The sequence below is a fragment of the Mirounga leonina genome, unplaced genomic scaffold (assembly GCF_011800145.1).
Source record: "Mirounga leonina isolate KUSES-001 unplaced genomic scaffold, KU_Mleo_1.0 Mir_418, whole genome shotgun sequence".
Classification (NCBI taxonomy): Eukaryota; Metazoa; Chordata; class Mammalia; order Carnivora; family Phocidae; genus Mirounga; species Mirounga leonina.
This window is the reverse complement of record NW_023270739.1, coordinates 16,564,174-16,580,864: the sequence shown is the minus strand read 5'-3', so window position 1 is coordinate 16,580,864 and position 16,691 is coordinate 16,564,174. Positions and strand designations below refer to the sequence as shown.

At 36.9% G+C, this 16,691-nt stretch overlaps 1 protein-coding gene across 2 annotated transcripts in view; it reads left to right on the top strand.

Annotated features, from left to right (window-relative positions):
• CHPT1 (choline phosphotransferase 1) overlaps positions 1 to 16,691 on the top strand; it is a 31,134-nt gene that overhangs the window by 3,605 nt on the left and 10,838 nt on the right. For both annotated transcript variants that reach the window (XR_004676092.1, XM_034987731.1), the window contains exons 2-4: positions 9,410 to 9,557; positions 9,853 to 9,994; positions 16,043 to 16,127. Coding sequence is in view for 1 of the 2 variants with exons in the window: in XM_034987731.1 (XP_034843622.1) it covers positions 9,410 to 9,557; positions 9,853 to 9,994; positions 16,043 to 16,127 (375 nt within the window). In the remaining variant the exon portion in view is untranslated. The remainder of the gene's footprint in view (positions 1 to 9,409; positions 9,558 to 9,852; positions 9,995 to 16,042; positions 16,128 to 16,691) is intronic.

Genomic DNA, 16,691 nt, shown 5'->3' with positions numbered 1-16,691 from the left:
CCCCGTTTTATAGATTAGGAAACTGAAGAGAAATTAACCTCTTCCAGTGTTCATAGCTTTATTTTATTTTATTTTTTAAGATTTTATTTATTTATTAGAGAAAGTGAGAGACAGAGCAAGAGCAGAGGGGGAGGGACAAGCAGACTCCCTGTGGAGCATGGAGCTCTATGTGGGGCTCTATCCCAGGACCCTGAGATCATGACCTGAGCCAAAGGCAGACGCTTAACCGACTGAGCCACCCAGGAGTCCCAGGGTACATAGCTTTAAATGGAGACCAGGATTCCAAGCCAGAATGCTATGCTTCAGCCATGGGGCTTTGTAGGTCTCCGGTGGAACTTCTCCATTTCATTTTGGCTATGTGTGTCCTTACTGAGCAGGACAACCTTCCAGCTTTTAAGTTCAGACAGAGATTGCCCATTTGTACATTCTGCACTGCACAACGCCTTGCACAACACAGAGGCTTAGTAAATATTCACTAAATTATTGCTGGCATGAATGAAATGTCATCTTGGGAGATGATGTTTTTCCACCCTTATTCAGTTTAAGCTGGTCTTGGATTAAATACTTATCGGTTGTTTGTCCTGGGAATTTTAACAAGAGTAAGCAAGAGTTAGGGCTACTAGAGAAAAGAGGAACTGAATTGCCCCCTCCTCACCTGGATGAAGCATTTCTATCTGAATACTACTCTGCATGGAGTCGTTGGCCCCCATTCCTTCCTGCCTAATCCTAAAATAGAATCACAGCCGGGGCACCTGGGTGGCTCAGATGGTTAAGCGTCTGCCTTCGGCTCAGGTCATGATCCCAGGGTCATGGGATCGAGCCCTGCGTCGGGCTCCCTGCTTGGCGGGGGGCCTGCTTCTCCCCCTCCATTTCTCCCCCTACTCGTGTTCTCTCTCTCTCTCTGTATCTCTGTGTCTGGAATGAATAATAAAAAAAAAAATCTTAAAAAAAAAAATAGAATCACAGCCTTCTACAGTTTGAAGGACTTCAGAGCTTATTTAATGCAATTCCTAAATCTGTATATAAGAAAACTCAGTGATTTGAATCTAGTTCTTTCTAGCCTAGTGACATCCTCAATGACACACCAGTGTCATTGATTATAGCAAGTAAATACCTAGCATAGGGTCAGGTCAGAGGGCATTAATATATTTATTTTGTTAATGATGATAGAAAGTTGAACCAAAAAGGAAGTTTTTCTAAGAAAGTCAGAAAGACCTTAAGAAATGGTTTGTTCCCTATTGAAATAATTCAGATTATAGTTGCCTTTGCACTGTAATTATTTGTTGGGGAATAATAAGAAAAGGCAATAATCTTTAGATTCCTACTCAGATTGTTTTCCTTGGGTTTGGTTTCTTCAAAATCTAGTATTTCCTTTTTTACTTTTTATCTCCGTCTTTTTTTTCTTTTAACCAGCTCAGTAACTTATCAAGCATCATTTATTAAGGCAGGACTCTTGTAAGGGAGTGGCCCCTTCCTGATTGGTGACTGAGAATTATCTTACCCTTCCTGACCACCAGCTACTCTTGGAAACTTCTAGGCCTGATGGGAACCCTCCCTCTGTAAACAAGGAAGTGCCCCATCAGCCACAGGCACGCAGTAAACAACCTCTTCATCGTATCACAGGGCTAGAACGGTGTCAGATTCCTTGTCAACTAGAAACGCCGTGAATTTTCTTTTTTAAAAAATCCACTTTTTAACATCACATAGCATTACATTTTTTTCACATTTCATGACCCCTCTTCTAATTTTCTTTCTTTCTACCTCTTATAAATGCACTTTCTGTTTTTATGGAGAGAGAAGTCAATTGCTGTTTGGATAAATGAGATCTCCCTGTTAGCAGCTGACCCACTTGTTATTGGTTATATAATACCTTTTGCATATGTGTGAGCTCACACCCAAGGCCATTTAAAGCAAAGAGATAATTTTTTTAAGTATAAAAATTTATATAAATAGGCATTATATAGTTCCAGTATTTCCCAGATTTTAATTTGGGGAGATTTTTACTTTTGTGTATTACCTATATATACACTATTTATTATTTACTATTTTTCTTTACATCAACTTTAAATCTCTTCCTTTTTAAAGATGTGGACTCAGGGACACCTGGGTGGCTCAGTTGGTTAAGCGTCTGCCTTCGGCTCAGGTCATGATCCCAGGGTTCTGGGATTGAGTCCCACATCGGGTTCCCTGCTCAGCGGGGAGTCTGTTTCTCTCTCTCCCTCTGTTGCTCCCCCTGCTTGTGCTCTCTCTCACAAATAAATAAAATTAAAAAAAAAAAAAAGACATGGACTCTTTCTCAGCCTTAATATCTATAAAGTCATAGCTGTGATAGCTATGCTAGCTTTTTTTAATGCTAGTTCTTTTTTAAATACGTTAAAATATTTCCAAAATATATTAAAATAAAGACATAATTATTGAGATGAAAGTTGACCCATGAATCATCTAAAATTGTCTTTGTGGTATCAGTAATAACAACAACTAAAACTTACTGAGCTCCTTCCAACATGCCGGGCACTTTTCTCAACACTTTCCCTGTAATACTTTGATTTTCAGATGAGACAGGAAGAGTGATTATTTTCATGTTTGATAAAGGGAGACAGAGGCATTGGAAGGTTAAGTAACTCATCCATACTCAGCTAGTGATGAAAGCAAGGATCTGGGTGCAGATAGAGTCCAGACTGCACACTTTATTTTTTTAAAGATTTTTTTTATTAATTCATGAGAGAGAGAAGCAGAGGGAGAAGCAGGGAGCCCAATGCAGGACTTGATCCCAGGACCCTGAGATCACAACCTGAGCTGAAGGCAGACCCTTAACCAACTGAGCCACCCAGGTGTCCCAGACTGCACACTTCTTTTTTTTTTTTTTTTAAGATTTTATTTATTTATTTGACAGAGACAGAGATAGCGAGAGCAGGAACACTAGCAGCGGGAGTGGGAGAGGGAGAAGCAGGCTTCCCCTTGAGCAGGGAGCCCGATGTGGGGCTCGATCCCAGGACCCTGGGATCATGACCTGAGCCGAAGGCAGACGCTTAACGACTGAGCCACCCAGGCGCCCTAGACTGCACACTTCTAACCACTCTGCAGAACAACCCAGGGCATGAATTCTTCTCTTTGGAAACCATTTTACCTGATAAGGAACAATTAGATCACCTAGTAATTTAGCTTCTGTGGTATGTACAGCAGATTTTAAAAACAAGATAGTATGCCTCATACCCTTGAGAGAATTATATTCTAATATGAAATATGGGACCTTGGAGACTATCTAGTCTAGCATTTTCATTTACAGAAGACCCAAGTATGTGTTCCAGAAAACTGAGTATTTTAAGGTCCACGCTTGTAAATGAAGTTTGTCCAGTGAGCAGAGATGTGCTCACTGATCACTTTCTAAGTCTTTTCTTCCTTTTCCTGATGCATGTGTGCTCATTCAGACCCACATATAAAAAAGAGGATAAATAATTGGTTTATATGTGAGTGTTCTCTCTGACCCAGAGTTATTTTTAATGAGAACAATTGCCATATGGTCTGGTTCAGAACTCTGGTTTCTCTAATTGTAAAATGAATAATAGCATCCTATAATTCAAGTAACCGAAAAAGTAAAATTTACCCAAAACTTACTTTTATACGGCTCTTTTTTAGTGGTGTAACTGAAAAGCAATTTAAATTTATTAGTGTTTTTTTTTTTTTAAACGACTAGGGGTTATGATTGATTCTTAGTAATAGTTTTGTTTTCTAGAATAAACTTCCATAATAATTTTTCATGAAATAATGAAAGATTCATTATTAGTGAAGTTATTATGTGTGATATTACCACATAATTGAATACATGTCATCATTTAAAAGATTGATGTAGCTCTTGATGGTTGACCTGGAAAGCTTCCTATGACATATTCTTAAATTCTGATCCTAAAAGATACAGTAGATACTATGAACATTATATAATTTAAAACTTTAAATGTTAGGAATCTAATATTACCTGGAGAAGTTCTACTTTTTTGACTAGGTTCCTTCTATAGTAGTATTCTGATAAATTGCTTGTGACTTTATAATGCGTAATCTAAGCCTGACTGTTCATGCTTATGTTTAAATTTTTGAAAATAAGTCCACATGAAAAGATGAAATGAGTTGCGGTGGCTTTTGTAGATCCTCCTTCAACCTGGAGTCTGTTCTGTAATTACATCTGTTTTGAGCAGACTCCTGGAAGGAAGGATCCTGTGGTTCCTGGCCAGTGGATCTCCAACCTGGAGATGGTTTTGCAGAGATAACAGGTTAGAAAAGAAGATGACAATTTTTTTTTTTTTTTAGATTTTATTTATTTATTTGACAGAGAGAGAGAGACAGCAAGAGAGGAAACACAAGCAGGGGGAGTGGGAGAGGAAAAGCAGGCTTCCTGCCGAGCAGGGAGCCCGATGCGGGGCTCGATCCCAGGACCCCAGGATCACGACCTGAGCCGAAGGCAGATGCTTAACGAACTGAGCCACCTAGGTGCCCCAAGAAGATGACAATTTGCAGGCTTAATTTAATAGTTTTCAGGCGGGGGTGGAGGTGATGACATCAGGGAAAAGAAAAGATAGGTTTGGCCCCTGTGGCTCACAGCCATATTCTTAGGCTCACTACGTTTGAAATTGGATTGTGTGAGCAGGAGAGTGCTTCTCAGCAGGTTTGAAGGAAAAGGTACTCTGTGAAGTAAGAATCCAGGTCTCTGCAGCCTGTGGCATGATGGATCCCTTATCCTAAGGCAGGGCAGGAGACCCGGGTCTGATTCCCAGGCCCAGTCTGGCCACTCGTCTTGATGGGATGTCATCACCCCTTCTTTAAGTTTTACTTTTGACTTTAATAAAAAGAACATAACTGTCCTGTCTCTGTGGATTGCCGTATCAAATAAAATAATGCTGAAAAATGCCCTTTGTTGTACTGTTTAAGATAATGTTACTACATTTCCAATCTGATTGCTGTGATTCTCTGTTGACCTTCTGATCCTGAAACAGGGATCTAGTCACTGACTCATGAGTAAACCTTGCATTTTCCAGGCCTCAGCCTTCATTTGGGCTAAGAACTCCTCTCTCTTTTCCTTGTTCAAATTCCCCTGCACTCTTTACCTAATTAAGCTCTAAATCTTAACTCTTCCAGTATCCTAATAAAGTAGTTTTAAACTAGTGAACCAGTCTTCCTTTCCTTTTTCCAAATGAGGGGCAGAGTCCACCCTCAACTGTGGTGTCCAGGAGTGACCAAATTTATCTTAGTATGGATTTCCATTAACACCTTTTGATTTGCCTGCAGCCAGTCTCCCAAATCAGAGGTCAGAAATAAGGTTTTAACATGGACCTTGGCTCCAGTGTCTCAGTATAAGAAGGTTCTGTGCATAGAAGGGAGAAATGGAATACCTGTCAGGTAGATGATGTACTTTTAGAAGTCTGTCATGTAGGGGGAAGGTGCTTGGTGGAAATTAGATAAGTGACTTTAGTCATTCCAGAAATTTTAATAACTTCAATTTCCAATTTTACATAGATTTGAAATATAACTTTGCTCGCTTTTGGTTATCAGAATTAAAACAATATAATTTTTCATAGTAGGAAAAAATGGGTAAGAATTTACTAGTTTGAAAAGAGTCACTGGGATTGTTCTCTTCAAAACACTTTGGGATTCTTTCAAGAAAGATTCTAGGTGGTTTGTTTTGCTTTCTCCACTTTTAGACTGTCATAATGATTTATCAATTCTGTTTTTTAGCTCCCTCTTAATTGTTTCATAGTTTGCAGATAAGCCTTTAAAAGCATGGTAATCAGAATTGAATGTGACATTTAAGTTTTTAATTTTTTATTAAGTTTTTTATTTTAATTCCAACATAGTTAACACACGGGGTTATATTAGTTTCAGGTATACAATATAATGGTTCAACAATTCTATACCTCACTCAGTACTCATCACAACAAGTATACTCCTTCATCCCTGTCACCTATTTCACCCATCCCCCCAACCCCCTCCCCTCTGGTAACCCTCTGTTTGTTCTCCATAATTAAGAGTCCATTTTTGGGTTTATCTCTTTTTTTTCCCCCTTGTTCATTTATTTTGTTTCTTAAATTCCACATGAGTGAAATCATATGGTATTTGTTTTTCTCAGATTATTTCACTTAGCATTATACTCTGTAGCTCCATCCATGTTGTTGCAAATGGCGATTTCATTCTTTTTAGGGCTGAATAATATTCCCTTGTATATATGCCACAGCTTCTTTATTCATTCATCTACCAGTGGACACTTGGGCTGCTTCCATAATTTGGCTATTGTAAATAATGCTGCTATAAACATAGGGGTGCATATATACTTTAAAATTAGTGTTTTCATATTCTTTGGGTAAATACCCAGTAGTGTGATTACTGGGTCGTAGGGTAGTTCTATTTTTTTTTTTTTTTAAGATTTTATTTATTTATTTGAGACAGAGAGAATGAGAGAGACAGAGAGCACATGAGGGGGGGGAGGGTCAGAGGGAGGAGCAGACTCCCTGCAGAGCAGGGAGCCCGATGCGGGACTCGATCCCGGAACTCCAGGATCATGACCTGAGCCTAAGGCAGTCGCTTAACCAACTGAGCCACCCAGGCGCCCCAGGGTAGTTCTATTTTTAATTTTCTGAGGAACCTCCAGACTGTTTTCCACAGTGGCTGCACCAGTTTGCATTCCTACCCACAGTGCACAACTGTTCCTTCTTCCCCACATCCTCACCAACACTTACGGTTTCTTTGACTATGCTATTTTAATATGCATATTCATAACTCAGGTTGCTTCTATTCTTAAATTATTTCTTATACTGCTTGTCTTTTAACTGGAAGAGACTCAATAAGTCCTTTTAAGCAATTAGTAGCATGGTCATTAATACTGGGCATCTAATATTAACAAATGATGAAACTTTTATTAAAGTTAATTCAGAGTAAACTTCTATTTACTTAGAAAGATTGAGGAACGAGTTAGCAGGTTGATTGGATATTTGTAGAATTCCCCCATAAACCATACATAGATTGGTATTTTAAAAATTATATTTGCCACTGAAAGTATACAGAACGACTTAGTGAGAATAGCTAACCTTTACTGAGCACTTACTGTGTGTCGGGCTCTGTGTAAAAAACTATCTAAGAATTTTTTCATCTGATAACAACTATAAGTATTCATATCTTACAGGTAAGTAACCACAGTTTAGAGAGGTTAAGTGATTTGCCCAGGGTCACTTGGCTATTAAATGACAGAGCCAAGGACTGAAACACAGATCTAACTTCAAAACCCTACTTCTTAATAATTTTGCTGTACTTCCTCTCTAAGACATAGAAATCTGGGTTGAGGGGCGCCTGGGTGGCTCAGTTGGTTGAGCGTCAGGTCATGATCCTGGAGTCTCGGGATTGAGTCCCGCATTGGACTCCCTGCTCAGCAGGGACTCTGCTTCTCCCTCTGACACTGCCCCCCCCTCATGCTCTCTCTCTGTCTCATTCTTTCTCTCTCAAATAAATAAATAAAATCTTTAAAAAAAGAAAAGAAATCTGGGTTGACCATTCCTGTCATCACGTAGGTCCCTGAGGAAGAAGAGTATATTTACAAAGTGCTTAAAGAAAGAATGATCATTTTAAAATCTTTTTCTCTCGTTCAAATTGCATCATTTCTATTCACCTGTCTTCAAGTTTACAGACTCTTTCCTCTGTCAGTATTATCCACACTTCTGTATATAATGTTTCAGTTTTCCTCTGGTTTCTGATTATGATGTGCCTTGGTGGGTTTTTAAAAAATATTTATTCTGTTTGGTGTTTGTTGAGCTTCTTGGATATGCGAGTGTATAAATTTCATCAAATTTGGAAATCTTTCAGCCATTATTTCTTACATTTTTCATGTCCAACCCTCTCTTCTCTCCTCTGAGACTCCAATAAAAATGTTAGACTGCTTCTGTTGTCCCACCAGTCACTGATACCCAGATCAATTATCGGTAGTCTTTTTTCTTTCTGTGCATCATTTTAGATAGTTTCCATCAGTAGTCTGCAAGTTCATTGATCTTTTCTGCGTTGTCCAATTTCATCTAGTATATTTTACATTTCAAGCACCTAAGTCTTATAGGTATTCTGCATGTTATAAATAGCTACACCCGAGTCTTTTATGTTTTCCTTCACCTTATTGAACATATGAAGTGTATTTATAACTTTTAATGGCCTCATCTAATTCCATCTAATTCCATTTTTTCTGTCATTCCTGGGTCTGATTGTATTGATTGATTTTACTTCTAGTTGTTGATCATATTCTCCTGCCTCTTTGCATGACTGGTAATTTTTGATTATATGCCAGACACTGTGAATTTTATATCTTTGGGTACTAGATTTTTTTTTTAATCCCTTTAAGATATCGTACTTTGTGTTGGTTATAGTTGAGTTAAATAGGATCCGTTGGGTTCTTTTTAGGCTGAACTTTATGTCTGTTAGGACTCTTCCAAGAGGCCTTTAGTCTCAGGCTAATTTCTCTCCACTGCTAGGGCAATACACTTGTGAGAACTCTACCCAATGGGTAGGTATTACAAAGTCTTTCTGCTGTGCCTAGTGGGAACATGAAAAATTCCCAGTTTTGTGTGGCCTTCAAGAATTATGTGGCCTTTTGCTGTTCAGTGTTTCTTTCCCTGGCCTTGGTTAATAGTTTTATCTCATTTAGGCACAGGTCACTTCTCAGCCAAAGACTCAAAGGTACCCTTCTGTAGGTCTTGTGTCCCTCTTTTCTCTGGTACTGTGCTCCACAAATCCCAGCTGCTTTGACCTTCCTGAATTCTGCTACGTTTCTCCTCAACAGAGCAAAATCATTGGACTCTGTTCAGGCTCCACATTCCTATACTGTGGTCTGAAAACTGCCCGTAGGTAGTAAGCTGGCGTAGTTACAGGGCTCACCTCATTTGTTTCCCCCTGTCAGGGATCACAGTGCTTCACTGCCTGCACTGTCTGAAAACTTGTTTCATTTATTTTACTGCTTTTCTGGTTATATGAGGGGGGGAAATAGATCCAGTCCCGATACTCCATCATGAATGCAAGAAGTCTGTGATTTGTCTTTAAGATCTTTTTTCATAGCAAAATCTTACTAATTTCAAATCTAGTGCCATATTGTAAATAACATATTGAGAGAGCTGTGGATTAGGACTAAAATCAGGGTCCTAATCTTTGCTCATTTAATTTTGTGCTTCTCACAATATGGACTTCTTTGTCCCTCTACCCATAGGACTTAGAACAGTTCATTTGATTCTTCAATTTAGTTCTCATCTGCAAAAGGAGGGTTATGAATGTTTAACACTCGGAGGTGATATAAGGTGAGAACACAAGAAAATGTGTCAATTGGCTTAGGTTGAACTGTTTTCAAACGGAAGCTAGCTTGTTGTCATTTAATAGTATTATTTACATTTATTTTTAGGCACCATACTGGACATACCTTTTATGTGCACTGGGACTCTTTATCTACCAGTCACTGGATGCTATTGATGGGAAACAAGCCAGAAGAACAAATTCTTGTTCTCCTTTAGGGGAACTTTTTGACCATGGTTGTGACTCTCTTTCAACAGGTAAGTTAGTGAAGGTTTTTTCTCTCTCTCTTTTTTTATTTTTTATTTTTTGCTGATGGCTCAAAAACTAAAATGAACTGAGCTGTTTGAATGGTCAACTTTTTGGGTAGGTGTACATTTGGGAGCAAATTTGCACAGTGTATTTTGAAAGTATATTCAAAAATTAATTTTGTTTAGTGTACCTTATTGTAATGCCAAGATTACATACTTTAAACTGTATTTCTAAACAATACATGGCAATTATTTCATTAATTATTTTTAATTCTTAATGGTTCTTAAACCTTGTTTCTTTCAGTATTTATGGCAGTTGGAGCTTCAATTGCTGTGCGCTTAGGAACTCATCCTGACTGGTTGTTTTTCTGCTCTTTTATTGGGATGTTCATGTTTTATTGTGCTCATTGGCAGACTTATGTTTCAGGCGTGTTGAGGTTTGGAAAGTAAGTATGTTTTTTAAGTTGTACATTTTAAAATATAGTTCAGTTTATTTTCACAATCTTTTATATTTTATTTATCCATAAAAAAGACAAAGCTTCAATCAGGAATTTAAATTATCTTTTAAATTATTGGAGCATCCATAAATGCTACACCTTAATTTAAGTCTTATAGGTATTCTGCATGTTATAAATAGCTACGTATTTGATAATAATTTTATTTTTTCTCCCTTTCCCCACTTCAATAGCTTACTAACCCAAGCTTACATTATACAGGAGAAAGAAAAATAAGGGACCTGAATAATATAGAAAAAGAATATGCAGTACTTAAGTAAACAACATTTGACTTATATAATAAAATAATGAAATATGGAATCTAAAGGTCCTTTTTGGTCAAATCTTCATGTGCCCAAAAAGGGGCACCCATTACATCAGTCACCAACAACAGGTAATTTTGAGACTCTTCAGTTGTGGTAGGCAATTGGTGAGTGTAAAAGCACCTTGAAAATGTTAGAGCTAAACATTAGATGATATATATGCGTTTGATACCTCTTAGACACCAGGAAACAGTGCATGAAGCAGGAGCTCAATACTCTTTCTATTTCCCATTAGCTCCCTCTCTGCCTGATCCTTCAGGAACTATCTGCCATTGGTTCATTCTCAGCTCTGCCTTCCCACGTCTACTAATTCTTTTTGGCCCCTCTTTTATTGCTGCATAGGAGAAACAGCTCTGGAAAAAAACCCAAAAATCCAAAACCTCTGATGATGATAAAAATGAGAGAAGCTCAAATCTGTGGATCATGTAACAGAGGGAAGGCCTTAGGCAACTCATCACATTGAAAATTATGGGTAATTGCAGCTACGTGCACTTGCATGTTTCAGGCACTATACTGAGTACTTTACATGCATTATCTCATTTATTCCTCACATTAATCTCCACTGTACAAATGAGGCAGAGATTCTGTAACTTTCTTACACTGCTAATAAGTATAGAGTTAGGGATAAAACTCAAATCTGTTTGATTCCAAACCCAATATTCTTAGTGACTGCTGTTGAGACCCATGAGATCAGCAATGTGTTAGATTCTGTAGGATACAAAATGCATTTTTTAAAAATCCCTGTTTTAGGGCGCCTGGGTGGCTCAGATGGTTAAGCGTCTGCCTTCGGCTCAGGTCATGATCCCAGGGTCCTGGGATCAAGTCCCGCATCGGGCTCCTTGCTCAGCAGGGAGCCTGCTTCTCCCTCTGCCTCTCTCTCTCTCTGTCTCTGATGAATAAATAAATAAAATCTAAAAAAAAAAAATCCCTGTTTTAGGAGCTATATAGTACACTGTATTAAAGGGATGAGATAATACTCCTGTGACATTGTTAATACAGTCCATCACCAAGTGTAAAATGACTTGCTGTAGGTTTCCATAAGCACTGAAGAAATCCTAAGTAAGAAGGTAACTGTAGGCTGAATTAGTTTAAGAAAACTTTTATGGAAAACGTGAGTCTTTAGCTGATTCCTTATCTACTGATCAAGAGCCCAAGGATCAAAAAGCCTGGCTAAAAATTCAAGGCAACTATGTGAAATTAAGAATCTGTATGTATTTATAAATTAAGATATGCTAAAATAGAAAAGTAGCTTTGCAAAATCTAATGCATTTTAATTGGCTGAACTTGCTATGGTAAACTGGAGTAGTATAATAATGCAGTGTTCTGGTTAATTATTAATGTTTTTACTATTTAATGACTAACATTTACCTTTTTGGCTTCTAACTTCATTAAAAATCTTTCTGAAATGAATTAGTTCACCCTGGCCTAGTTGTAAATTTTACACTCATTTGCTGTTGATTGAGAACCTAATGTGTGCCTAGAACTGGACATACAAAGATGAGTTACTTGTGGATGGACTATGCCAGACAAATTGGAGTAAAAGCACCCTAGGCAGAAGCATGAGGAAAGAAAGTTCTTAGAACATTAAGCAAATGACTATTGTGATTGAGTCCCCAGCATGTAGGGGCAGGAAGAGATCCTGAGTGCTGGGGGTGGGCAGCCATTTAAAATACTAACACTGTGGGGTGCTTGGGTGGCTCAGTCAGTTAGGCTTCCACGTCCAACTCTTGATTTCGGCTCAGGTCATGGTCTCGGGTTTGTGAGATTGAGCCCTGCATTGGCTCCATGCTGGGCGTGGAGCCTGCTTAAGATTCTCGCTCTCCCTCTGCCCCTCCCCCCCAAATTAATTAATTAATTAAATACTAACACTGGATGGCAGAGATCCTAAGTAGTATATTTTTTTCACTTTGTCAACAATATCATGGAGGTTGAGTAGGCTAGATTGATGGTTCAGCTTAACATTACAAGAAGGATCTACATGTAGGACATCAGCCACGCCTTTGGCAATGCTTACAAACTGTGTCAGTATCAATTATCTGTTGGCTTGGATGGATTTCCTGAAAATTTATCACTTTTTGCGAGGCTAAATTTTTTTAAAAATTTTAATTCCAGTATGGTTAACATACAGTGTTATATTAGTTCAGGTATATAATATAGTGATTCAGCAGTTCTATACATTAGTCAGTGCTCATCATAAGTATACTTTTAATCCTCATCACCTATTTCACCCATCCCCCCCACCCACCTTCCCTCTGGTAATCATCAGTTTATGCTCTTTAATTAAGAGTCTGTTTTTTTGTTTGTCTCTTTTTTACTTTGTTCGTTTATGTCTTAAATTCCACAAAAGAGTGAAATTGTATGGTCTCTGTTTTTCTCTGACTCATCTCTTTCACTTAGCAAAACCCTCTAGCTCTGTCCATGTTGTTGCAAATGGCAAGATTTTGTTCATTTTTATGGCTGAGTAATATTCCCGTGTTTGTGTGTGTGATATCTTCTTTGTTCATCTATTGAGAGGCTTAATTTTTATAGTATTTATATTATTGGAATACAGAAGAGAAATAGAAAAACTATTCTATTTTACTTGTGGATGTTTTCATTGTAACATGTTTTATCTTTTGAAAATATGTGGATTTCAGTGCCAGTATGAATTTGTTACCTTGAATTAGATCATTTAAACTCTAAAATATTAATAAGTATTTTTAACTATAATTTCCTTTTTTTTTTTTTTTTTAATTTTTATTTATTTCACAGAGAGAGAGACAGCGAGAGAGGGAACACAAGCAGGGGGAGAGGGAGAGGGAGAAACAGACTTCCTGCGGAGCAGGGAACCTGATGCGGGGCTCCATCCCAGGACCCTGGGATCATGACCTGAGCTGAAGGCAGACGCTTAACGACTGAGCCACCCAGGCGCCCCTTAACTATAATTTTCAACTGTTAAAGATTTTTTTTAGTAAATCAGTGACACATTAATTAGTATTTTCCTTAGCATAATATAGGATTACAGTTAAAATCTGTCTCTATATTAATGTTTGCCGCATGAAATAAGGCATATCTTATTTATAGCATGTTTGCTCTCCTGTAGCAAGTACCTTGTGCAATTCTATAGAGCAATGTTTAAAGCTTATAAAACCTAAACCAAGTCCAATGTTTACTTGTATTATGTACTATTTTGTTACTTACATGTGGACATTTAGACTTGGTGATAATTTTCTTTTATTTCAAAAGCATGAGAATTTCCATATGGTATTAGGTTCATTTCTCAAAAAACTTTATGGTAAAGGACTAGTTTCTGCCCCTACCCTCAATCCATGGTGGACTAATAACATGTGGTTTAAAAATAAAAAACAAAAACCAACTTAAAAAATACAGCCCTCAATGTTTCATTTAATTCAACAAATACAAAGTTACTCTGTCGAATTAGCATAAAAGTTTTGAAATGCTTACTCTCAATTTCTGAACCTATCTCATTGCAAACTGGTTACAAACCCTGGACCACACTTTGAATAACACTGTTGTAGATTGTCCTCCATGATAACAACTGGGGATTAAGGATATACTTGCACAATATCCCCAATATCCTTTAAAGGCTTTTTTTGGATCCAAAACTTGGACCCATTATTGAGTTCTCTAAGTTTGTAAATTGTTATACAGAATATTCTCTTATTTGTCTAATATATTTTTCAAGCTTCAACTGTTTCTTCACAGTTCAGATGTTTGAGTATTTGATAAGTGATTCTATTCTTTTTTATCTATCCTTTCAGCTTTTTTCTTCCAGACTCAAGAATTGTCATTTATTTAGTTTATCCTTAAAAGGCAGAGAGGGAGAATGAAGCTTTGAATTTAATTTAAAATCTGTGGTATGAATGATGCATATGTGAAACCAAGGTTCCTAGCTCAATCCTCATTTGGGTCATTTAGTTCATTGAGAGAAAGCTTGTTCTGTTCCCTACCAGCTTTCCTAGTTGCTTCTGGTCACTAGTCATAACCTAGGAAAATTACAGATAATTTAATGTAATTCTACTCTTGTTACTGGAAAAAGAGCACAAAACTCTGATAATGACTCATAAGTGTAGTAGAAAGAGTGCTGGCTCTGAGTCATTTTCCTGTGGCAATATTCAGCTGTTCCAGTATAGGCATGGAAAAATCATTTCAATTTCCCTCTCCAAAAAATAATTTATTGGAATAATTTATAGCTGATAAGACTCAGATGCTCAGTAAATATTAGTACTTTTCTTCCTTTTTTCTCTACAAAGTACTACATGTTATATTATTATGTTTACTTTTTTCAACTGACTTGCAGCCTGGAGGCCTTGGTTTGCCTGCCACTGATGTTATAAATACTGGTTATCATCTTTTATATTTTCCTTTTATTTGTGGGTTAATGTTCAGTTCACCTTCTCCTACTAACTGCCCCCAAAGTAACTTAGTCTGGAAGTATTTTCTTACCTGTCTGGTTTTATTTTGTCATGTAATTGCTATGTATCTTATATTTGCAGAGCAGTAAGTATTCCTCTAGCATCTAAAGAGTCCAGGGCATCCAAGCAGAGATTTCAAGTAGATAGACAGATATAAAAATCTGGAGCTCAGCAGAAAAAAAAAAAAATGTGGATTTGGAGATAGGGATTTTGAGGTCCTTAGCCTATAAATGGTAGTCTAAGTATAGATATAATTGTTAAGAAAATCTAAAAGGAGAAAAGATAGAATTCTGGAAGTAGTAGCATTTAAGACATGGAAGAAGCAGCAGTCTAGGAACAAGCCTGAGAAGAGCTTCCAGCAAGGTAGGAGAATCAGGAGAAAGCATGGAATAAATAAGAACATAGCAAAACATTTTAAGAAAGAGGGAATGATCAGCATTTTAAGTATTGCAGAGAAGTTACCAAGGTACTAACTGAAATGTATCCCTTAGATTTGATAAATTGAAAGTTATGGTTTACCTTAAACAATTTTAGTAGAATGGGGCCGAAGACCAGAATACAGTGGATTAAGCAGCAAATATGAAGAGGAAGAAATTACAAATATGGACTACTTTTCAGTTAGCCTCTTTATGGAGCAAAGGAGAAGAGGAATCGATAGCTTCAGGGAATGTGGACTAGAGACTGATGTTGGTTGGTTTAGTTGGTTTTTTTAAAAAAGAAACTTAAGTATGTTCATATATTAGAGGAAAAATGTCTGTGGAAACCAAAAAACTGTATTGACTGTTAGTAACCTAATAAGGAAAGCTGTTTGAATTTTCCCTACTTTTTAAGCGAAATTCACTTGGGAGTATTTAAGAATTGTCTTAAGTCATCTGGTTGTTTTTATATTATTATCTTTCCTCATTACAAGAGTAATACATGATTGTTATTTAAAAATTCAAATTTTACAGAAGTACATAAAGTAGAAAGTAAAATCCTTCTGTAATCTCAATGATAACTGCTTTCAGCAATTTTATACATGCTGTACAAGCTTTTTTCCCCTTGTGCATATCCTAATGTTTACCTATATGTGAGCACATGTTGTTCAGGGGGCTTTTCACTTAATGTGTAGATGGATAATTCAGTGATGGAACTAAAGGTATAAATAAGCTAAGCCTATAAAGACTCTTACATCTTTGATGTGTAACCTATAGTTAACTGACTTTCATATTCAGGAATTTTATTTACAAATACCTTTTCTATTCTTTGTCCTTTCTCTTTAGAGTGGATGTAACTGAAATTCAGTTAGCTTTAGTGATGATCTTTGTGTTGTCTACATTTGAAGGAGCAACAATGTGGGACTATACGGTAAATCTGAATATTTAAATTTATATTTAAGTACTTTACAAATATTTAAGAAAAAATGCATTGTTAACTTTCTTCAGAAATTCTTGGCATTACATTTAATGGTCATACCACTTCTTAATCTTTTTTCTTCATTTTATAATTTTACTATCCTATATACCTTATTTTGGCACTTTCCCTATGCATGAATATATTACCACATAGAAGAAAATGACCCCATTACCCTAATACAAAATTTTAACACACTAGTTGAACTACCTTTTCCAGGCTAAAATTTATCTCATAAAATAGATACATAAAAAAAGTAAATTCAGTAAAATATTTTATGTTTGAAACTCAATATTAGGAAAGAAAAGTTAATAGTTTGCATTTTTTATAATCTACTATGAGGTAAAGTTGCCCATATTAAGGAGTGTTTTTATTTTCTGCTTGGTTGGCCTCAGTATTCTGATAAAAGTTAACTCTCAGGAGGCCAGTGTTACAAATCCATGCTTTGCATAGAAAGAGAATTTAGGAAGAAATAAATTATTCTGACTCTACAACCCAAGTCCATAACACCGGCTGACT